At 41.1% G+C, this 24,416-nt stretch overlaps 1 protein-coding gene across 3 annotated transcripts in view; it reads left to right on the top strand.

Annotated features, from left to right (window-relative positions):
• Positions 1 to 24,084, top strand: part of GRAMD1C (GRAM domain containing 1C) — a 51,174-nt gene extending 27,090 nt beyond the window's left edge. The window contains exons 1-13 of one of the 3 annotated variants that reach the window (XM_059465877.1): positions 1,072 to 1,305; positions 2,481 to 2,599; positions 3,801 to 3,921; positions 7,693 to 7,852; positions 14,252 to 14,398; positions 15,177 to 15,295; positions 16,378 to 16,520; positions 18,101 to 18,204; positions 18,894 to 19,073; positions 20,535 to 20,592; positions 21,091 to 21,201; positions 22,025 to 22,130; positions 23,874 to 24,084. In XM_059465877.1, coding sequence (XP_059321860.1) covers positions 1,078 to 1,305; positions 2,481 to 2,599; positions 3,801 to 3,921; positions 7,693 to 7,852; positions 14,252 to 14,398; positions 15,177 to 15,295; positions 16,378 to 16,520; positions 18,101 to 18,204; positions 18,894 to 19,073; positions 20,535 to 20,592; positions 21,091 to 21,201; positions 22,025 to 22,130; positions 23,874 to 23,951 — 1,674 coding nt within the window. In that variant the 5' untranslated portion in view covers positions 1,072 to 1,077 and the 3' untranslated portion in view covers positions 23,952 to 24,084. Of the gene's footprint in view, positions 1 to 1,071; positions 1,306 to 2,480; positions 2,600 to 3,800; positions 3,922 to 7,692; positions 7,853 to 14,251; positions 14,399 to 15,176; positions 15,296 to 16,377; positions 16,521 to 18,100; positions 18,205 to 18,893; positions 19,074 to 20,534; positions 20,593 to 21,090; positions 21,202 to 22,024; positions 22,131 to 23,873 lie in introns of those variants that run through there. The other 2 variants (XM_059465875.1, XM_059465876.1) reach the window with 2 other exon arrangements.
• The last annotated feature ends 332 nt before the right edge of the window (positions 24,085 to 24,416 follow it).

Here is a 24,416-nt window from a genome sequence, read left to right on the forward strand (position 1 = left end):
TCTGTGCTCTGCTTGAAAAGACAGAAGTGTATCCCAGCTGCTTCTTGTAGCTTTTGTTTTTGTATACAAAGAGAACTGAGAGAAAACGCGGTGTAGACCATCACCTTGAATGGGCAAAGTAATGAATGTTTAGATTTTGCCTTTCAAGCTTCAGAGCTTCTCTAAGGCATCTCTCAGAAGCAGAAGTCTGACCCAGAAAATTTATGCCCTTTTTTTGTTTTCAAAACTGACTGGTTCTGATACAATAAAGCAAGTCTCCTTTGATCTTGGCTTGTGACCATTAAGAACTTACTATATCTAGCTGAGCTAGGAATAATTGAGCATAGTAGAAGAATCCTGTTTTAGAAGCAGAAGTTTGTAACATTGCTTTTACAAAACAACAGGAAACAGCTTTATAGATTCCTTTATAGAAGCTGACAATCTTCTCTGCTTTCCTCGAACTATTGAGCTGACTGTAAAAGGGCGGACTGATTTGCCCATAGAAAGAACGTACTGGCCAATTAATTAGCAACGTTAACTCTGTGCCATTATGACTGGGAATCAAGGCATTGGCAATATTGGGCAACAGAAATGAAAATGGCTTTATTTCTGTCCTTTGATTCCTAGTTGGAAGGTGTGCTAGCTAAAGATTCCCCTCAGTCGTATTTTGAAACCATGTAATGCCCACCCCTGGTTTTGGCCATTTAATAAGAACTGTAGGCAGTTGTTTGTGGTTATGAGTTTATTGTTTCAGAAGACAGAATGCCTGGGGAAAGTAAGGCCAGCTGTAAGTGGATGCATGTGTTTCAGCACTGTATTGCTCTGTAGAACAAACCCGCGTGCAGAGGGAGGCTGGCATTAGCTGCTATGACCCTTGGTTTTATAGCTGTGTGTTTTGTGTTTTAATGTTTACTTTGCCCTCGCTAGGATTAAATACCTTGAAACCGATCTCTGCCAATAGGGTTCTTGTTGCCAGCTGCTTTCTGAAAAGCCCGAAACCGTGTTGTGCTGGAAAATACCCGAGGGAAAAACCCTTCCTGGTCCCCCGAGTTGGGCTGTTTGTCCCGGCCGTGGGGGGAGCGGTTCCCGTGCCATGCGATGCGATGCAGCGCGGGGATGCCGCAGCGGGGGCGCGGGGACAGCGGGATCCCCGCGGGGCCCGGCGGCCGAGATTGGCTCTGTCCCGCCCCGGGCGGGCGGCGGCAGCCGAGCAAGGCGCTGCCCCGGCCCCGGCGCCGCCGCCCAGCAGGAAGTGGGAGCGCGGCGGCGGCTCCCGGCGGGAGCGGGGCCGGCCCGGCAGCGGCGCTGCCCCGCAGGACGCGCCAGGTGGGTCGCGGAGCGGGACGGGGCGCGGGCAGCGCCGGGGCTGCTGCGGGCGCGAATTTACATCCTGAGGGCGGGTCAGCTCCTCCGTGCCTGTCTAAAATTGCGGGTGCTGTAACTAACACTCTTCAGGGGAAGCAAGCGGGTGGAGAGGATCATTTAAAGGCCTGTTAAATAATGCATGGATATTTAATGTCATCATTTCATGCAAATAGTAAGCGCTACTTGTGTTACTGCCTCATTAGCACAGTTCTGTTCCCTTGATCAATATGGATGGTGGCCGAGGCACATTTTCCAGTGTGGTGTCTCCTGTTTTAAGATCGCTAGTATTTCTCTCTGAGCTCTGTTAAATACAAAAACCTTTGATTTATTTTCTTTCTCATTCTTTTTTTTTCACACCCCCTCCCCCCCAAGCCCTTTACAGCTAAGGTGGACTTTGAAACTCATTGCTTACTTTGCAGATATGAGTGTGTCATACTACTTTCACCTCCAAGCTTTCCTGACAATTTAAGAGAACTTAAATATGTCTCGGTAGGTGTGGGAATTCTTGGAACAGGATAGAGATATTGTAGAGAAGGAGAAGACTTAGCTAGTCCTCAATCAAGGTAACCCTGAGGAAAAGCAACTACTTTTCATTAAGAGGATGCTGGTGGTACAAAGTGAGGACCTTCTGTCCCACCTTGGCAAAGTGGACATTTGGCTGACCTAGACACCAGTGTAGTGACTGAAATGCTAGCCTCCCACAATTTGTAAAGTACTCTGAGCATCCTCAGGAAACAGGTGGGTATCTATTAAGCAGTTTGTTCAGAATCAAAGAGGTAATTACTTACCTTGTGCCATATCAAGTGAAGTTCAAGAGGGAGGTACCTTGAAGGTATCTGTGAAAATATTGGTGACATGTGAAGAAGCAAGTAATGGCTACAAGTGTGTGTTTTCTTAAAATGATGATTTTTCTTACACTTGGTATGGTTGGTTGAACAGCAGTGGGAGCGTGGAGTAGACAGGAGTACAGTTGCCCAAAATGCTGAAACCCAATCTCGGAACGTGATACCTGAATGCTTTCGGTCCTTGTCAGAATTGAGGTTAAAGGCTGTGGTGTAATACAAACTTGTTGCTGTTTTTCATCCAGTGCCTTACTGTTCCATACTGTGGTTCTTGACTAGCCTGCTTTGTTTCAGAGGCTGACCAAGCAGGAATTCTGGCAGCTGGTGCACCAGAGCTATGGCTCTGAGCTGGGCCTGAACAGCGAGGAGATGGAGAGCTTCCACTCATCGTCAGAGGACAACGGGCAGTCTCGGTAAGGAGAGGCTGAACAGCCTATTGAAACATCTGGGGAGAAGCAGTGTCCTCTTTCTTAGAAACTCAGTTTCTAAAGAGCTACTGTAGCCTTACCAGAATGGTTGAGCCTGTAGTATAAGGGTGCAAAGGTCTGAACTGCATAGACTGAGTGTGCATGAAAACTTAACTGTGTGAATTTGCTAAAATAGTAGCAGTGCAGCTGAGGCCCCTTAGAAGAGGAGAGAGGAACACCTGGTTCTAACCATAGATCTGCTTGGGGACCAGCATAGGGTAGCTTAAGTAGGAGCCTTTTTGCATGATGGTGCCTAGTCCATCTAGCACCTTTATGCCCTTCAACAGTTTGGAAGGTTTGCCTACAATGGACCTATATTATGGTTCAGATGCTTTCTTTCTTCCCGTCCTCTGTGGAGACTGAAATACTTGTTTTGCCTTGTTCCCCCGATATCTGATGTCTTAGCTTATTTTTGTATTGTCCTCAGTTTGAATTAAGAAACAAGAAAAATAATATAACAAGCCAGAATAGTTGTAATAATAATGATGTGGAGTTTGGAAGTTTCCTTGATGTTTTTGAACAAATGTGAACTGATTTATGACCTGCCAGCGTCAATCTAATAACAGCACTTTACATATCTCTGTGTAAATAAGTATGACTCTCCAAAACGGAACAATGTAATTTGACTCTTTAATCCTGTGTTATCTGAGTATGTTTGTGAGAAAAATGTCTTGAGTTCATTACAGGCTTCAAAAGATGTTCTATTAAGTATTTTTGAAGGTTTTTTTGTTTGATTGGTTTGGTTTCTGTTTTAGGTTTGCTTGGATTTTTTTTTGTTATGTTTTGGGGTTTTTTCTGTTAGAAAGTCGCAACTTTGGAATAAGCTATGCAGGAAAAAAATTAATTTCTGACACTTTCATAATGCTTTTTCTTTCCAAACTAGGTACAAGCTGTATGTTTCCTCATTTCTCACAGCACTCACTTTCTTGGTGTCATTAACCTTATGATCAGAAGCTGAATGTTTTAAGAGGTGGCTGAAATGAGGAAGATGGCTTGATATTAGTGAGCTGCATGTAGGAAGAATGACTTGGTAGTTTTTAATGTTATCTGAACAGCTATGTTTTGCAATGCGAAAATCCCACAAGACGCTTTCTCGGATTTCTCAGTGCTTAGATCTCCAAAGATATCTTCTTTTTGCTTTGGACAGATCCAGCATTTGTGATGATTCTGGAGAAAGGGATGAAAAACTACCCAAAATGATTGGTTTAGTTCGTGAGCCCACTCTTCAAACAGAAGGAGAGTCACTCAACAGACACATGTTGCCAGGAGTAAGTGCTGACATAGCCTTTCTTGCTGATAAGTGTATGTGCTTAACGTGTATGTCTGCAAACATAGGCTGAATGGAGATTGTAACTTCCAAGGAAGTCTTTGAGAACTCAAGAATGTTTCTTAAATTTGAAAATGAGCAATATTCTGTGTAAGAGAATATTGTTGGTATGAGCTTCAGCAGTGCTCTGTCACTAATTTGCTGCACAGCCTTGCTACAATGCTGAGGCTTATGCCCTGGTCTGTTTTTTTTCCCCTTTAGAAACAAAATTTCTTGGTTTTTCTTATCCAGTTCCCAAGGGGACCATGTTTGTGTTTTATCCAAGTGCTTTTTGAAAGTAATGCCTTTTTCACTTCCAATGCTTTCTTGCTTGTGCTTATTTGTCATTTAAAAAGATATCTTTTCTTATTGTATCTCCTATATATAAGGCTTATTAAATGATAGTTACACTTTGTCTTCCTTGCCTTTAATGATCAGTCTGCTGTTGTGAATATATGAAACCTTTTTTAATGCTTCAGAAGGAAGGGGAAAGCCTCTCCACTTGCTATAATAAAGATGAATTTGACCTTGATGCCTTGGGTTAGTACAGCTAACAAGCATGAATGCTTGCTCGTGTTCACTCATGTTGTATGAATTTGTGAATGTGTTTGGCTAGTGTGAGCAGCAAGTGCATTAGTAGTGATATGAGATGGGCACAGTGTCTAGCACAGCTACTGGGGCTCCTGTGTGCAGCTGTAGTCCTAAAAAGTTGCAGATATTTTCTCTTGGTTATTAGGTGTCCCAAAGGTCTTGGAAAAGATATAAACTGCTAATGCATTTTTTATAAGCTTCACTAGGGTTGGGTACTTAATTACCAGTTTTGCTTAGGAGAATATGTGAAGGAAGAAAGGAGATTATTTTAATAGTTTTTACTACCCTACCTTTAAATCTTCTGGCTTTTGTCACTTGCTGAAACTGACCTGGAGGTTAAGTAGGATTTAAATAATTTTGCCAAAATCCAAGTTAATGGCTGGAGACTCATATCCAGCAAAGAATATTGGTGTTTCTCAGATGTTAAAAGCATGGATGCTTGAGTGATGGGTACTCTTCATACTCCATCACTCAAGCAGTATGAAACAAGATTTTTGGAGAGTTGTAGGGGAGGCCTGAGAGTACTGAGGATGCTGTTAGAATTTGGATTGTTTGGGATAACTAAAAATCCACACAGGTAGCCTTAGTTTGCACTTGTAAATATTACTTGCGCAAGAACAAGCCATTTAAAGATAATTGCTGTGCCTGGAAAAGAAGCCACACCCCAAGATATCTCTTGCAGGTGCTAAATCTGATTTGGCATCTTGGTAAGGAGGAATGCCTGGGGATTTGGTCTGCAAAAATGCCAGTGTTCTGCCTTGAATAAACTGCTTCTGAAGTCTTTTAATTGTAGTGTTAAAGTGCGGTCTTGATAAATGTGTAACTAAACTGTTTACTGTTTCAGGGTAGCTAAAGTGCACAATGATTTTATTTAGCTGTATGTGTCACTTGGCATTACTCAAGAATATCCATGCTGTCTCCACAGCCCCAGGATTGCAGCATATTTTGTAGAACCACAAGGGCAGTCGGAGGAGGCAGTAGTGCTTAGAATGTATTTATCAGAAGTCATCACAGTGATGACACAAAGCACACTTAACCACCTTCCAAAGACTGGAGGGAAACAGGCTTAAATTCCCTTTACTGCTCTGATAGACAAAGTAAGGCCCAAAGCTCTCCTAAGATGAAGATCTGAATAGTGGAGGTCTAGTATTTGGCCCATCTTGAAAAAAATATTGTTAATGGCTGTCTTGTGTTGATTGACACAAGTTTACGTGGCTTACCTGCCCTCTCAGTACATGTGAGTGTGGGAGCCACCTTGGTGCCTGTTTTTGCAACCATCATCTTCCCTCCTCCCTTTATAGGGAGGCCTTCCAGTCCCAGATCTTGCTGTTCACAGGCTGAAAACCAAAAAGCCCTTGGCACAGAGCTTAGCACTACTGGACTAGCTCAGGAGAGAAGTGTACAATTGGCAATAAATTATATATCTCTAATTCCAGCTGACAGATCTTAAAATCTTTACTCTTTAGCGTGGAAAAAAATGCAAACCAACCCAAACCCCCATGAAATCTGTGTTAAACTCAATCAGTTATAATAAAAGCCCCAGCTTGAATCTCTTCTTCCATGACAACATGAAAAGCTTTTTTTTTTTTTCTAAGAGCTGTTGCTTTTGTCTCATGACTTGAGCCTGGCTTCCCTCCTCTGCTTGTGCCATAGTGGGCTGCTCTTATGCTGCTGGTGAGAACCTTGCTTCACTAGATTGTGATTGTTGTCAAAATGCTATGAGAGTTCCTTGGGTTTGTGCTGGATCAGAGTGTCAGTTTTTAGGCTGTTCTGTTGCGACTAGCTCCTTTTGGACTTCATCCATCTGTATTGGTATTTTGACATTTAATGTTGGTTCTGTCCTAGATCCTGTTATGTGACTGAGTATAACTTACATGGCAGCTTCTCTCAATAGGAGCATTTGTTAACTGATGTGTTTTTCTGATTCCGTCTTCCTTTATATTTTTTTTACCCCAAAGGAGTACTTTTGTCTGCTTATACTGCAGTCAGATTTATGCCTGTCTCTGTTTTCCAGCCACCCACACCTAATAGCCCTTGGTTGCACAAGAAAAGTAGCAGGGTTTTATTTTTTAAAATACCCAAGAAGTACAGGAAGTACATGATGATTGTTCAAGCAGTGGATGCTTTTGCTTTCCTGAGTCAATGCTGAATACTCTTTAGAGGTGATGGTTTTGCAGATGAGTCAGAACAACTCAGCTGAGGAGGCCTGATCATATTTACTGTGGTCCACACACTGCTCTTCCAGGGCTGTGCTGCTCTTCATCCCATATGTTCCACTGGTGGCAGTGGGGCCTTGAGGAGAGGATTAGAATGAAAACTGATTCAAAGCTGGTAGCCAAACTTTTTGGGTGGCATTTTTAGATACACAAACTTTGTCCATATAGTTTCCCTGGTGATTTACTTATTTAAGTGTGCAATGGCATACATGCTTAGCTGACAGTTCTTGTTCAAGGTGAAGAGCTGCATCATTGATTCAGTGACTGATGTTCAGAGAGATTTCCTTCTTGCTTACATATTGGAGATGGCAAATGATACTCCATTGCTTTGTTTGTGAGAAGTAATATTTTATAAGTAGGATGGCTCTAGACAGTATTGTAAAACTTCTTTTTTCAAAGGGTGATGGTATCCTACAAAATAAAAACTTTTCAAATATGTAATTGGGTTAATCTAATTTTGCTGCAAGAGGGGCACCCTGCCTGTTTCGTTGTGCTTCCCTCTGGGTTGTTGGACCCTTGCTAAACTGCTAGGAAAAACTAACCTGATGAATGTAAAGTAAATCTGTGTAAGGTTAATTAATCTATCAATGCTGGTGTTGAAGCAGGGAAGGGGTCCAAACTGTGCAGATGGGTGCAAGAGGACTGTCCCATTTAAGGGAGCTCTTGGTACCGTCAGTACGTACAAGTAAGTCTGTTTCTTGTTACCAGAGTTTAGTGAAATATTTAAATAAAGGGAAGAGAGGTTGGCTGGGGTGGAGGAACAAGGGGGAAATTAGTGCTTGACTGTGTGGTAATTGAGCAGATAGAACTTGTGGCTTACTTTGTATGGCTGTCTTCTTTTATAGTAACTTTCTCTGTTTTTTGGTTTGTTTTTTTTTTAATGGTCTCTGATTGCTGGTATTTTTTTCTGCTCTTGGTTGTTTCAGGTGGAGGAGTCCTCAAGTGAGAAGCAAATAAAGAGTCCTCTTCCATCTTCAGAAAGAAAACCTGCTAAGCTAGTTAGAAGCAGGTCTTTAGAAAAGTCTTTGGACCTTAACGAGAATGAAAATCTTCCAGAGAAGAGCAGTGCTTCAGATAGTGAAGAAGGTATAAATCTCTTTCTTAACAGTTGAGATCTGGAAAACAACATGACTTTGGTGTTCCATCTCACTTGTGGAGAAAGTTAGAGAACTTTCTGGTCTTGCGGAACTTGTTTGCTTATTTGTTTCACAGAATTGCAGCAAAAGCATTTTTTAATCTTTGTTTCTGTGAGGGGAAAATGTTGTTGGGTGTTTAGAATGAAAACAAAGAAATTGTGGTTTTCTTTCTCTCTTTTGGTGGGTAGAGAGTTGCCAACAGCTTAAACTAAAAGTTTCTTGACAATGGGGTGGTGCTAATTTCAAAGACGTTTCTTTCATTTGTTTGTATTTCTTGGAAACTGAGGAGAAATGTTTCAGGCTGTACTTAAGTTTCTGAAAGTTTCCCCCAACCCCCTTCTTTACACTTGTACTTGCTTAAGGCTTATGGGCTTCATTGTTATTGGTGGAGTAAGCTGAGGAACTTACTGAAAGCCCAAGGTTTCAGGAGAGTATAGTGCATGCTCAGAGTCTGATCTGAAAATGAAAAACCTTAATGGATATCTTACAGCAGCTTTCACTCTCTGTGCTAACAGTGCTAACAGTGGATCCTAATATACCAACCTCATATCTCATTACCCAGTACAAGATAGAAGAAGCACAGGTACCTGGATGACAGACTTGTGCTGAGATTTGTGGGTGCTTGTCCTGTGGTTCCACAGTAGCCCCTGACAAGTTCTCACTTTCTGTGATGAGATTTTCACTTGCCCTGGGGAGGTTTTCTGTGCCAAAGGGCTGTAGTTGTTCAGACAGCTCATTGAACTTTGGTGGATATTCTGTAATATCTGAATCTTGGGTTCTGTAAATGCTTTTAATGTGAAGTGTGCACAACCTGTATTGGTTCCAAGGTTATATGGTGGTGAGAAAAAAAGACAGAAAACCCCAACAGTAGTACTGTGCTCAGTAGCAGCTGTATATTTCTTTCATGTGCAAAGAGAACTTACTTCATCACTTGTTGGCAGGAATAGAACAGTTTAGTTAATTGAAGGCAGTTCTTAATCTCACTGAGAAATTTTGTGACTTGTTGTTTTCAGAGCTGACAACTGAAGTTGTTTGCAGGTGTTGTTACAGGGGGGATTGTTGAGGTATGCAGGAAAGCTTTCAGAGTTACAGTTTGAGTTGGCTGCCTTCAAGTTGTGATTTTTGCCTGGGGATATGGTTATATTCAGTTAACTTTGCTGTTGCTCCCTCATACTGCTTCTCTGTTGGCTTGAGTTCAGATTCAACTCAATGTATGTCAGGCATTATCATTTTTGTAAATATACCTACTTAAAGAGGCTGTTGTTTATGCCATACTCCTACACACTTAACAAGCTTCAAAAATTAATTTACTCTTTCACAGGTGTATCTCTTAGAGCAGCAGAATGTTCTGGCTTTTGGATGTTTTAGATATTTTGCAGCTTTCCTATTTTTCTATTACTACATCTCTCTTCTGTCTCTGAATTTAATTTTTTATGGCGAAGGTCTCCAGTTAAACTGATTAAAAAGTAGTCCTGTTGTCTTTCCTGCTGCTAGTGCCTAAACAATAGCAGTAAATATTCCCTGTCATGCCTGCATTAATGATGTTGAATAAATAGAGCATGTTAAACTGGAGATATCTCTTTAATAAAAAACAACTGATTTCATGCTGCCTTTCTTATTTTTCTTCCCTTCCCCAAGACTAGTCTTTTTTTGTTCGGAGCAGGATTTTCTAGACTCACAACATCAATCTTTTCTCTCAGAATCTTCATGCTTAGAATTTTTTTCTTCTGTTTCTCTGTCTGTTTTCTGTTGCAGTTGCCCCACACTCTTACAAGGTGAATTCCTTCACGCAAATGAAACTAGCTTTCCTACATGGCAAAGGTTTACCCATGCGATTAATTTCTCTTGTGTCCTCTGGCTCATACTCAGGCTGCCCATGGAGGTGTCCTGGCAAATAAGGTGAGGGGCAAGCTCAAGACTGTTGTTCTTCACAGCAATAATTCCCTTGTCCTAAGCAGTTCTCACCTTGGGGATGGGGGTCTGCATCCCACTGTGCACCACTGGCCTATTGACCTGCATTTTGGTGTTTTTGTTCAGTTTCAAAAATCAGAGTGTAAATCCTGAGCCATGACAAACTTTTGGCTAAGCTAAACATTAATATCTGTGGCCTGAATTCTGAATTTCAGAAAATAGATTTTAGTTCAAGCATAGAATACATGTTTCTAACCCAGAGCCAGGAGATCTTTATGATTTCCTCAAGACTCTTTAGTATAGTTTGTTTGTCCGTTTTCCATGACCATGTTTGGCATGAAGTACTTCAAAGTAAGAAGGGGGAAGCAGGATATAGGGAAAACAGTATTTTCTGCTAGAAGGCTCTACTGTATGCAGGGAGATCACACATTTCTGCTCTCCTTGTGTAACATGACACACTTACTGTGTTGTTTCTATGTGTAGTAATAACCACCTTATATGTGTGACCTGCAGGAGAGCATAACTGCCTGCATCATGGTGCTGCAAGATGGGCACAGCAGAGGCTTGACAGCTTGCAGATACTGGTGTAGAGGGCATACCTCTATTTAAAATACAGGACAGTTGAAATTAGGTTCAGCCCTGTTTTAGTTGTCCTCCTCTTCCCCCCAATACAAAATTTTGGATATACATTGTATGTAAGGAAGAGTAGCCCTGTTATCTTATTGGCATTTTTATCAAAATACTGAAAGGATATCTTTTGTTGGAAAACAAAATTCTTTATTTTGGTGTTTGGAGGATATATGTTTAAGTCACCTGAAGGCAAAAATTGGTGAGGTTCTTTTATCTTGTGAACTGGAAAAAGCTAGCATTGTGCAATACTTACTTAGTAGTTCCCCAAGATAATTCTGTACTTCAAGTATAGGAGAGTTCTCTGAAAATGGTTAATACTGCTGGTACAGTCTTTAAATAGATGATATCTGGAACATGTTCACTTCTAGGAATTGGTTTTATTCACTTGATTTCAGGTGTATTTGGTTAAAAGCTTCTACCTACATATCTTTCATGCAGCCTGTAATTTTTCCCTATCCCAAATGGTATAGAAATGTTCAACAGTGCCAAGATTTGCATACATACTTTTTAAAATCCTGATCCTCCCCCAACTCTGTGGAGTGGAAAATCAGCCTTCTTACTAATTTGTTTGATAGCTTGTGCTCTTATCAGTTCAGCTTTCTTAATTTGCGTGTGGTATGTTTAGCTTTTTGCTGTTCCTTGTTGAGGGGAATTTTAATAACAGTGGTTTTCTTACTGCCCCATTCCACCCCCCCATTTTCTGTCTCTTTTTTTGCACTGCAGATGTCTTTAAACCTCTATCATCTCTGCTGCATAATGGTATTATATTCAAATATTATTTCGCAGCTTGCCTTGCAGTGATGAAAATGACCTTAGGAAGTGCAAAGTAGTAGTGGGGGAGAGTATAGACCTGCTGTTGTTAGGCTGAATCAGAACACTCTGGGTAATATGCTTACTTCTGTGTTTTTGGGTCCCTAGTGATCCTTACCTAAAGTCAGAATAATCTCATGTTCTTTTAGCAGACAGCTCCAATTTAGCTATAAATGTATTCAGGTTGAGAAAGTTAGTGTTGATAATTATATGTTGCTGAGGGGTTAGAACAGCTCTCAAAGTGAGGGAGTTAAACTGATATCTCTCTATTTGCACAAAATACTTTGTTAATAAAGAGCATTCCAAGCCATTCTTAGGGTAAAATGCTTTGTGTTGCCCTACTGGTGTGAAAAACAAAGGCAAGTTTACCTGTGTGAAATGAAACCGTAGACAAACATGCACCTTCACTTGTAGCAGAGATAAGTGGTTAAGGCTGCCTGTTCTGTTCAAATGACAAGGGTGTAAAGTGTATGCTTATTCATTGCCTTGCTACTGTTTGTGCTCACTGCTTCATTAGAATTTTTACAGATAAATTTTGAGAAGCCCAGATGGAAGTGATTCGAAGCTTGTCAAGTTCTTGGTGTATCCTGCTACAGATGTGGAACTCACAGCATGTATGCACACATGCACCTTCCAGACTCATTGTCCAGAAAGTTTACAGTTTTCTTGGAGAGCAGCTGTTTGAATCCCAGCATCTAAAGTAGCTGATGGGCCTGATGTGTAAACCCAGGTTTAGCTTGGATTTTCTGAAAATTACTGCTGTATTTTCTAACAACATTAAAAAACTCCTTTGTTTCTTTCAAGAGCTGAGAAGGATTGTAAAAGAAAACATATTTCTCAGTAGGTGCTCATGCACTTCATTGGCACTTAATTGACTATTCCTTATTAGAGACATGACCATATAGAGCTAGTGTAGGTAGATTAGCTTAGGGGAAGTTTTGTTTAGACCTGTGGGTGCTTTTTGTTCAAACTCACTAGAAAGAGGATAGGCTCAGAGTAATAGAGCTTGGTAGCAAGATCTGCACTTTGAGGTAGTAAAGCATGGACTTTGTGCATATCACAAATTGACCTGGCATACCAAATTACCTTGCATCAGCAGAAGAATAGCAGCTGTCCTCCACAGGTGAATGCAAAGTTGAGTTGTTTAGCTCAGGCTCACTGGGGCAGAGGTAACTTGTGTTATCTTGTGTTTGCTAAGACATATACAAGGAGCTGACAAAACCAATCTGATGCTTATCTGGTGGCTTGATCATGTGTCTCGGTGTCTTTATTTTTTTTTTTTTAAGTGGTAGCAGATTCCTTGGGCATGTCAATGTCCAGCTGAGTAACACTCAACCACAGTAACTAGGTGTGTATTGCCTGATAGCTGATGCACAGTAGGAGCGGGGAGGTCAGCATCAGTATCTGAAACTTCCTGTCTCTTAGCAAAAGAGAGGATGTGGGTAGTGCACTCTGAAAGGAGAGATCTGTTGAGGTCTTGTTAAATTAGGTCAAACTTACAGTTCACTTGGCCTGCCTTTTATTAGAGTTAGATTCAGTTAGGAGAGAAAATTCAGTGAATAAAAGCTGAAAACTCAGGCTGAAATTCTGGCTTCCTGCAGAATGTTTCAGCACAGCAGAATTCATATTCTATGTGTAATGACTGTGTATTGACTGGTTAAATAGACCTCTTGAAATGTGTTTGCTTTCTGTCCATCTCATAATTGTTTGGAATTACAATTGCATAAGCAGAACACAGCATGGAGAGGAAGTCAACCTCTTGTGCAAGCACAAAAACACAGCACTCACGCTTCTCTTTTGGGGTCCTTTGAAGTCTGATGAGATCAAGGAGAGCTTTTTTGGAGGCAGATGTTCTAGCAGGCTAGGAGCAGCACTAGAGAGGGAGTCTGCTCAGTCAGAACTGGCTTTCCTTGGGGACTGCTATGGTTGTTCAGTCAGTGCATTTGCCTTATCAATACTGACTGCTACCAAGCCAGTAATGTTTTAAGTGCTGTAACCTTAGCCTGCAGGCAGCTTGTGAACTACAGCGTGATATTCAGGCTCCCTTTGCATTTGTGGCTGGCACTGACCTTTCCTAGCCCTGAGCATTCATTTGTATCAGTTGAAAGGTTGTGTCTGTCTGCTGCAAGATTTGCTTTTGGGCTGCTTGTTTCATTTTAGTGATGTGTGGTACTGGGGGGGCTTGTTTGTCTTGCTGGTAATTATAGTTTAGGATTGACTTCTTTCTAAAGCATAAGCAGATTGAGTTGGGATTGGCACAGGATTGGCCTGCCCTCCAGGATTATAGTTCTATCCCTTATCTCTTGCAAGTGTGGCTGAGAAAACCACAAAGCTGAGTCATGCCAGCAACCACCAAAAAGCAGAAATAGCAAAGATCAGTGCTGCAGCCACAGAATACCACTGGGGTGCTCAGTGGCTTTGAAATAAATGGTGGCATTTGAGCCTCTCCATGCATTTTTGGGAACTGCAAAATGGAGCAGGGTGCCCCTTGTGTTCCTGTTCAATGGGTATGGAGGGAAGAACTGCTTGGGAGTCTACCTGATCCCTTAGACTGTGGGCATTACCAGTATTACAACTGTTAAAAGCAGAATTCTGGAACCAGCCATAAGAAGAAAACTGTTATGGTTTTACTGTCCTTCTTTCTTGTCTTTTGTACAATAGACATACATATTAATGAAAATTATGCTAACTTTCTTTCCCCAGTGTTTCTTGCAGGATTAGTAAAATACTGAAGGCAAAATTAAAGGGATGGTAGCTTTTGCTGTTAACTTATCAGTTTGCACGTGGTGGTAGTGGTGTGTATTTGAAAATCAGCTTTGGACTTTGTTCCTGAAGGCAACCTATCTACCAAATCATTTGCTGCTATCCTTACTGGGTTTCTGAGAGCAAGAAACAAATGCTGATGCAAGCTTGGGAGAGATCTAAGCTGTAATAAAACCTAGAATGCTATCAAGGTTATGTGTAATACTGTTCTTAACCTGATTTCTGTCTTTCTTAGCAGTGAAGGAGACTGTCTCTGACAATGATCTCTATGGGAGACTTTTTATAAACAGAGTTTTCCACATCACTGCAGACAAGATGTTTGAAATCCTTTTCACCAATTCTCACTTCATGCAGAGGTTTCTTAATTCCAGGAGTATAGTAGGTAATAAACTCTTCTCCCTTCTGTCTGTTACAAGCTACCCTGAAAATTTTTAGCTCTGAGAATTGCTAAATAGGGCTGAGTTGAATTTGTTTGAAGTTTTTCCTTGCTTTAAAAGAATTTTTAAGCTTTTAAGTTTCACTATGAGAGAGAATGTCTAAAGCTAGACTATTGTTTCCCTAGGTATGCACATTTTGGAGTAAAAACCTCATTTCAGTGCACCACAAAATTGCACCTTAATGCCTGAATTTTGAGTAGGTTATTAAGTTGATGCATTCTGTGGGGTATTTCTGGTTACATTGTGTCCCAGAAATAGTGAAATTTGTATGGCTGGTACACAGGCAAAAATCATTGCATCCTCCTAAACGATACTCACAGGCTTTAATTTTCTGGGTGAGTAAATTTTATTCACTGAAACCGTAAGAACAGAAAATCAAGTCAAAAAGGATAATATTTATTCAGTGTCAGCTGGGAAGGCAATGTGGCAAAAGCTTTTGATAATGCTAAAAGAATCTATGCAACTCTAAGCAAATGGGAAATGACATATTTTCATTTAATTGCTTACTCTTTTGTCAACCCTATTTCAGTAGATTCAGGCTCAGCTATCCAGAGCCTCACCTTTGTTTATTAGCAGACTACATGGGTATGGTTTTTCCTGGAAAAGCCCCACAATTAATTGGAACCAGTTTTCTGTCTTTCCCCCTACTCCTGTTCTCAAACTGTTAAGACATGATAAGATGGGTAATTTTTTATGTGAGATCTTGCATAACTTCTCATCTAGATGCTGTATCAACCCCTTGGAATAGAGACTCCAGTGGCAATCAGTTGAGGACTTTGACGTACACTGTAACGATTAACAATCCCCTCTGTGGGAAGTTCACCACTGCAACAGAGAAGCAGGTACTGTGTGTGTGTGTGTGTCTGTCTGGTGCCCTTAAGAGCGAGGGACAGATCCACTCTTGTGGTCTGTCACAGTTCTCACTGTGGATTAAAGTTCAGTGAACTGAATGTGCATCTGGAGTTTAAACAAAGCATCTCTCAGGTGTCTTGCTGTGTCTCTCACCATTACTGAGCCAAAGCTTATGAAATGAAAGAGGCTTTCTGCCTTTACAGATGTCTGTAAATTCCCATGAAACATCTCTTAGGAACTGGGGGGTGAAAAGGTGCAAGTAAAGGCTTTCAGTGTCTGCTTCTGGGCTCCCCAGTATGAGAGATGAAGGGCTTAACAAAGGGCCACTAAGATGATGAAAGGACTGGAGCATCCCATGTGAGAAATGGCGGAGAGCTGGAAATCTTTAGCCCAGAGAAGAGAACACTCAGGGACATCTTAAAATTTATAGAAGCATCTGAAGGAGGGTGCAAAAAATTCTGAGTCAGGCCCTCACTGTCAAAGGCCACAGATTTCAGTGGTGCCCAGTGACAGGACCAGAGGTTTGGATACAAACTGAAACACAGATGATTCCTTCTGAACTTCAGGAAACACTTTTTCACTGTGACGGTGACTAAGCAGTGGAACGGGTTGTTCACAGATGTTGTGGTACCTCCTTCCCTGGAGGTATTGGAAAGCCACTTGGACATGGACCTAGGCAACCAGCTCTAGATAGTCCTGCCTGAGTTCTTGACAAGACAAACACCAGAGGTGCCTTCCAATCTCAACCCTCTTGTAATTCTGCTTTGGGAAAGGTCTCAAAGAAAGGCTGTGGTCATGAGGCAGTGGCCAGCCTTATATCTGGTACTTGAGGTGGCAGTGGGGAAGTCCTGATGCTGCTGATGTTGGCTCTAGCAGGAGGCATCTTCTCTTTTCCCACCCCACCTATACTTGATATTCTTAACTGGTTTTTATAATGGTTTTTCAGGCTTTCTCTCTTCTTGAGTTCACTTGGAGTTGGTTGATCCAGCCTAAGGAACTCAGGCTGAAAGGTGGTGGGGGAAATTTGTGTACCATGAGTATACCTTCTTAATTGTCTTTTCTTTTTTGATAGATCCTGCATAAGCAGAGCCAGAAAGGTCAGTCTTACCAGGTAGATGCTGAGGTCCTGACCCATGACGTCCCCTACCATGATTATTTCTACACTGTGAACAGATACTGCATCAGCCGCACGTCCAGTCACAAGTGCCGGTTACGGTGAGCCTGCGTGCTGCGCCGGGGAGGGCAGAAGCCAAGGCAGGGATGTTCTCAGTTGAGATTTTCCAGCAGCACTGAGAATGTTGGCTTCTTTTATGAAGAATAAGCTTAGTTTATTTAGTTTATTAGTTTATTTAGCTGTGCTTGGATCTCATTAATGCAGTGAGAAATTAACTGAGATGTTGACTCTGAGGTACAGAACTCGTCTCCCAGACTGAACTGGGTCCTGACCAGCCTTGTGTTTTTTGAGTGCAGCTGTGTGAGTGGGAGAAATTGGAAAAAATTGAAATGCTTTATTAGAAGGTTTCCCAGTCATCCTTGCTAAAGGCTTGTAGAGGAGAATGTTTTCACAGGAATGTGCAGAGAAGATAGAATGTACTTAATTTTGCAAGGAGGGTACTCAAGTGAACTCTGTCTAGATATGGAATTTCTTCTCCCATTTGTTGAAAACAATGTAAGTGGTGCTGTCTTTAGTAAGAGCTTTTTTCTCGAACTTAATCAGTGCTCAGGAAAGGTTAGCAAGCCTGGATTCTATTCTGGCTAATCTCAGGCTACTGAAAACTCCCTCTCTACTGGGAGAATGGAATGAACAGTTGTCCTTGAGCAACTGCTTTGGATTTTTTTTTTTTAGTGAATTGCTGTTCTTCTTTGAGACCTAGACTTGCTTTTTCTGAGACATACAACAGCCCAAGGATAAGAGCAAAAACCTAGGTGCACATGCTGCACAGAGCATACATGTATAGAACAGAAAGAAACACATGGTGATGTTACAGCTGGCCTTACTAAACTGTTTAAAATAGCTCAGAAACTCTGTTTGAAAGGAGTTGTTTTGTTATACCATGCACAGTGGGCTTACATTGATTTAGAAGATTACTTAAAAAGTTGAAAAAAGTGTATTCTAGGATGGTCAGTCTTCTTGACTGAAATCAAGTACTTTGTCCTTTATGAATAGCTTTGGGATTCACTCAGTTAAAGCATGCCTCTGAAGGATTCTAGTCCAATTCATTTTTATTCTGGAAGCAGTATTGATTAGCTTTACCTGAGGAATGCAGGGAATGCACAGTAGGAATGGAGGTTTCCCCTCTGTCATGCTCATGGAAAGACAGATTTTAATTTCTGTCTGCTCAGGCTAGGATGTGAGCACTTGAGTTGTGATAAAGAATTTCAGTTTCTGCTATTGTAGTGCCCATGTAATCATGTGTAGTCATGTATCATGTGTAGTCATACAAAGTAAAAATCATTATTATCTGGAAGCCTGAATCCTATTTTAAATATGTGTTAAAATGAGAATGCTTCAGAGGATAGAAATCATCTGGTAGTCTGAGCCTGAAGGAAAACATTCCAAAATGTTTCCCATAATTTGGACATTTAGATTTTGACACTTTAGCTAGAGATGTCTTTGCTACTGTCTGTCTCTTGCATTTTTTCAATGAAAGTGCTGCCCAGCTGGAGAGCAATGGCAGTTCCAGTTGGTATTGCAGATTGTAGACATAAGCTGGAGGCTGCTTCTGATAAGAGATTTCTGCTATCACTGTGCCGCCTAGAAGAGCACTTTTCCATTATTGCATTCTGTTTTCTAGGGTTTCTGCAGAAGTGAAGTACAAAAAACAGCCTTGGGGCCTTGTCAAGTCTGTAATTGAGAAGAATACCTGGGGAGGAATACAGGAAAACTTCAAACAACTTGGTGAGGCATTTTCTTCTTTGTGCTGGAGTGAGGAGCCTACCTTTGCTATGTACTTTTTTTTTGTCTGTCAAACCTGGCTCCTCAAAGAAAGGCTTGGAAAAAAAGGCAACACCTAAGCAGTCTTAAAGACAGAACTTACTGTCATCAGCGTATCTGCCAGTTCTGGGGTATGAAAGAAGCCTTGTGGCTAACAAGGGGCTCTTGTATACCTGGCCATAATGGCTTTCAGAAGGAAGCAAGAGGAGCAGCAGGAAAGCTGTTATTCTCAGCTGGATGTGCTTATCTCTAAGAATTTCCTTGACTGTACCTATGAGAAGAGAAGCAGTGGCACTTGGCAGGCTCCATGGATGTCTGTTCACAGCCTGGCCAGCCACTGCTGCAGGCTCACAGTCTAACACAATTTCAAGCCTCGGTCTAACAGTGTCTTGCAGTGCTCTTCCAACTGCTGTCTGGCATAGCATTGAACAATCCTGCCTGGGGCTGAGTGTGCACCACCTCTGCAGAGTGTTCCAAGTGCCCTGTAGAAAACAGAACAGGGGTGGAGGTCAGGGTGTAGTTTGCCAATTACCTGCTTTAAGTTCATGTATTGGAAGGTGTGCTTGTTCCTCTCACTGCCACCTTGCATATCTCACAATTTGTCTTCAGCTTTCTTTTTGACACTTTGGTAACCTTATTTTTTTCCACTGCAGAATCAGATCTCCTAATGGAGGAATATGCAATTAATCAATCCATAGAAGACTCTGGGAAATTACTTGCTCTGAGACGAAGGCGACGCACTTTACACCGGGGTTTGGCAGAATCACTTCCCAAACGCTCTTCCCAGCATTCCTCTGGTGACCTGGGAGTAGAGTCCCAGGGCAGCTTAATAGGTAGGAATTTTTTATATCAAGTGTTTTCCAAAAGGTATGTTCAAGAAAGCATAACTTTTAAAATAGTGCAAGAGTAGCACTTGTGTATATATTGCTCTTTTCTGTGATAGCAAATGCTTTAGCAAGTTCAAGCTTGCATAAAGTATATTTGGAGCATGCATGATCACTTTTATCATAAGTATCTTGTGAAATTAAGGCTAAGATCACCTTCAGTTTTAAAACAAACAAAAATCAACCAAAATCTTAAATACTGCTCTGTATCTGCAAAGGTTTGAAAATGAGATTGGATCACGGAAAGTAAAACCTGATCCATGTGAAGTTTCTGAAAAACTTTTTTCTTCAAATAACCACACACACAGGTGATGAGTTGATTGAACTTTGCCACTTGCCTCTTGGCCCTGTCATCTCAGTTTTGGCTATTGATTTTTAATGTTAAGAAGTCTGTTTCCGATATGCTTCTGTAATTACTGGGTCACTGAAGCATTTCTTGCAGTTCTACTGCCTTTAGGCATGACAGACTTGGCGCCCAGCATATACAACATTAGTTTCACCTAGGGAGATGAGGAACATCTGTGCACTAGTTTGCACTAGGGAATGGTGGATTCCATGACAAAAGTTGGATTGTAAACAGTGAGGTAGGAGCAAGTACACTTCCCTAAAGAGGGAGACAATGCTGAGTATAGATAGCACTGAGGGAATATTTGGATCAACAGCATGTGTAAAGAACTCTACCTATGTGAAATTGCTTCCTAATTACTTAATTTTGCTACTGTTGCTCCACCTTTTCAGATGGGTGTGCCTCTGTGTGCATTACAGCTTTTATGTATGTCTATTGTGCAGGGCGGGATGTGCAAAATCAATTCTATTTAAAGATAAGTGTGCCCACAGTGATAACTGCTCGGTTTGGAGAGAACAGGTGCATTCTGTCCCTGATGCCTGCAGAACAGCAGGTGGCCTCCCAAAGAGCTGTTTTCAGGACAATAGATAAACCAAGCCAGTAAGAATGGGACCAGTTACAGGAAAATGTGACTGACACTGGTTGTCAGAAAGATGAATGTGAGCAGGAGCGCAAGCAGGAGAGAGGCACTTTGCAGCCTGTCTCTGCAGTGCATGACCAGCAGCACGTTTGTGTGTTAGTAATGGATGGACTTCAGCCTTCTCAGGCAATTCAGGTTTAATGTGACCATGCCCCAGTATTGTGTTCTCCCCAGCACAGTGGGTAGGGGGAATTCTGATGGAAGAGCCTAACTGTTCAGCCAGCTTCTCAGAGATGATTGCAAAAATGCCTTGGTGAATGTTGGAGGTGGTCCTATGCACCTACATGACCTGATTTTTTTTTCCATCAGAAGTTTTTGGGCTATTCTGTGTGAAGTGCTGGGCACTGACATGTATCTATCTGCAGACATCCTTTAGGAATAGTCTTTAGTACTTTTTAACCTCCTTCTCTTCCCTGCCCTATAGGAAGGAAAAGAGATGCAGTAAGTAGGACCACCACCATCATTGTAGTAATGAGTGTCTTGTAAGTACTCACTTGCATTAGTGTTGCTTGACTCAAGCTCATCTTGTTTTTTATCTGAATTTTTTTCTCATTTTCATGTTAAGGTTGCATGTACCATGATAAACTAATTTGAGTGGAACATGGGGGGTGTAAAAGAGGAATGGATTGACTTGGAAATGACATGTGGGATGAAAATGCTGACTTGTCAAACTAGTCTACCTTACAGGTTTACTTAGGTCTGATCCTATTAAAGTCTATGAAGTCTAGAATCTACTCATTCCTAATTTTAAAAGTTCCAAGAAGAGATACTGTTATTTTTTGCTATTACCCAGCTTAATGGTAACTGCTAGGAATTGGTCAGATAGATACTAATTTTCAGTATAGTGCTGCCCCACACTTTTTTCTCCCAGGATGCTGGGAGGATTCTGTTTCCTTAGCTATCTTTAGCCATGATCTTGTGTTTGTAGCATTGCAACTGAAATTGTTGAAAAATTGATTGTTGTTCTCTTCTATCTACAGTTTGCTGCTCTTGGTTTTGCTGAATATAACACTGTTCCTCAAACTCTCAAAGATAGAGCATGCAGCTCAGTCCCTTTATCATGTCCAGCTTCAGGAGGAAAGCTCTTTGAAGTGAGTTCACAATCTTTGCTTGCTTTCTTCTTCAGCTTATGTGAGAATCTGATCTAAAAAATAAATTATAAACAATGAAATTGAGTGGTAAGTTTTCAGAAGTGGCAGGGGCTTGCTGTACTTCTGTGGTCTATGGTGAAATCCAGTGACATGTCTGACTACATCTTGCAGTAATAAATTTCTTCTTTGACAAGCTGTTTTGGGAAAAATGTTAACCTTAGTTTGCATTTATCAGCCTGCTGTGACTCATCTTCTGTGAATATCATAGTGCTGATCACAGAACTGAAGTGTTCGTCCTGTGTGAACCAGCATGTTCTCAAATGGAATGTTAAAGATTCATTTAGCTTTTTAGCTTCTCTCTGTGAGTCCCCTAAATCTCCTCTCCTTCACAAACTTCCATGTTAGGTGCCTTTTGTACTCAGGCACAGAAAGATGTTGCTTCCTCTTGAATACAGTATCAAGAAAAAAGTTAAAAAACATATCCTGATTTTGAGTCTGGAAGGGATGTGGGGACCTCCCATAGTGACAGAACTGGTTAGAGTGACTTTCTTCTTAAGAAGGCTCTTGCTTCCTCAAGTGTGGACTGTACATTGTGAACATAATGTGAGCACAGTTTTTTCTTGGTGGCTGTTGCCTGTAAAGGTCTGAGGTACTAGCTTCAAGCAAATAGGTATTGGAATTCAACTGCAAGCAGCTTTGTATGTGGCTTTTGTAAGAGGATGCTCTCAGCAATGGCAGAGCAATGGTGGCAGAGAACAGTTGCTTTTAAAAAGGCATTGGGGTGCATGTTTCATGTTTCTGATGTAATCTCAATCTTTTTCAGCATATCCCCAGAAATTGTATCAAAAGAGGAGATGCCTCAGTATGATAAGGAACAGGTTAAACATGTGAAGGGAGTTTTAAGAGACTCAATTGAAATGCTTGAGCAGGTAGGTCTGAAAATCTTTCCTGGTGATGTTTGTTCTTGTACATCCTGGTGATGTTCTTGTACATCTTTTCTCCCTTGTGTTATCATAGCTTGATGTGGTCTGATGCTAGATAAAGTTTTCTTGATCTGTTTTCCCCCAGGCTTGAGTTTAGTTAACAGGCAGTGCTTATGTTTCTGATGTTTCGGATCGCTTTGGTTTTGAATTTGTTTCTTGGAGGGTTGGGTTTTTGGTTTTTTTTGGATGGTTGGTTTTTGGTTTTTGTTTGGGTTTGTTTGTTTGTGGGTGGGTTTGTTGTGTTTTGTTTTTTGTTGGTTTGAGTTTTTTATTTGACTAAGATGTAAGTACCCATGTCAATTTTCTTAAACTTGTCATGTGCTTAAGAGGAGATGTGTTAATGCAGTTCTGAATCATGACAAAGCAAAGACTGGACTAGTTTAAAACACATTCCCTTTTCTAAGAACACTCATATTAAGATTTGTGAAGTGTTTTCCCATCTTACTATGGAATTTCTTCATTCAGGTTTATGCTGGCATTTGTTCCCCACTACTCCTCTAGATATTGGCAAGAACTTCATTTAGCTTTGATATCAAGGGGTCACCTAATCTCCAGTGAAAAATAAATAATTTCTGCAGACCATATGTTTCTGAGAGACTCCACAGAAGATAATCCTCCTTCACAGTAACTTAAAATTTCAGGCTCTTGTATACTACAGACAAAAAAAAAAAAAGGTAGAATATTGTTGTGTCTCTCTGATCATGAAGCCCATGACTGTTAAATCCTTACAATCCCTAGACTGAAATTTGAACTCAGTACCTGAAGGACAGTAAATTCATGCTTTAGTTTTTACTTACTACTCAGGAATGTTCTGATTTTAACTTCATTGATTATATCTTGAAATGTGATGGAATAAATTATTAGTTTAGGAAAGCTGAAGGGGGAGCTCACATGTACCTTTCTCCATTGTTTGCTCTTTGTTCTTCCATGAAAGTACCCATATCAATTTTCTCCACTAAAGGAGGTTAGAAAAAGAAGCCATTTCTTACACTCCTTGTTTAGAGGTGTCTCTGCATGCACAGCTGCTATTAATCTGTTAATTAACCACCGCTTTGATCACAACTTGAAAAAGCCTAAGTGCTGCAAGTTTCACTTTAGAGATGAAATTTTCAGGTTTTCATGCCATTTTTATTTTCTCGGCTTACTATTCAAACAATTCCTAATTCTGAAGCGTTAAGTGCTTTTTGAACACACAGTGTAAAAAAGAAAAGTGAGAATTTAGCCACCTTTTTCATCCAGAATAACACTCTTTGTCTGGAAGTCCTGAAGCATCTTAATGCTTGCTGCCTTGTGTTTTCTGAGGGTTGTCAATAACCTAAACATGTTTTGTGCACCAAAATGCACTAGGAGGGCCAGGTAGTAAAAGAAAATTCATGTTGTGCTGCCATGTTCCTTGGAGTATTTGCACTGAACATTATCTGTGACTAAAAATGAGTGGAGTGGTTTATCTTCTGTGCTGTTGTCTGGTGAGGTGTTAAGACTTTATCATCCTGGACTGTTAGTATTTATAAACTCTACAGAGTGTAGCTGTTAGGAGAGCACAGTAAGCTGTTTATGGAAACAGGGAGGAGGAAATCACATGAAATCTTTAAAAGAAAATGAGGAGGGAGACTTTATTTTCCTGATATCTCACCCATGCAGGAGACTGACTTAAGTAATTGGTGGCGGGGGTGGATTGTGTCTCCACAGCTGAAGATTTCCCTTTCCATGCTCCAAAGAAGCTTTGACCACTTGAACAGGACGCAGAGCAGCAAGACTGAGAGTTAATAGCCACATCAGCTTTTCATTGAAGATGCTGGAAGAACAGATGTGTGTGTGAGGACTTGTGGGGTAGGGACTGTAACTGTCTCCTCTGGACTCTTTACTGTTGCACAGAATAAAAGGTTTGTGGAAGAAGTAAGTCGGGTTCTGCATTGCCATAGCTTGGCAGTCTTGTCTCTCCTGCCAGCCTTCTGCCTGGGAGTCTCAATTCCAAACAGTGCAGAGCTCTTGGATCCATCCCAGGGTGAGTGAGTAAGGGCAGTTGTACTGCTGGTGAATGGATCTGAACATTTCAGAGGGAAAAACATCCTTGGCAGAGAATTGGGCTTGTCTCTTACAAAATTGCAGCTTTTTATGTCAACGTAGGAAAATGACCATCAGTGAAGAGTGTTTTGGAGAAAAAAGAATGTTAGTGGATTCACAGCCACAGGATCTTCATAGGCTTTTTTTAGCCATGGGGACCTTGTGAAA

Source organism: Ammospiza nelsoni, chromosome 2 (genome assembly GCF_027579445.1).
Source record: "Ammospiza nelsoni isolate bAmmNel1 chromosome 2, bAmmNel1.pri, whole genome shotgun sequence".
In the NCBI taxonomy this organism is placed as follows: Eukaryota; Metazoa; Chordata; class Aves; order Passeriformes; family Passerellidae; genus Ammospiza; species Ammospiza nelsoni.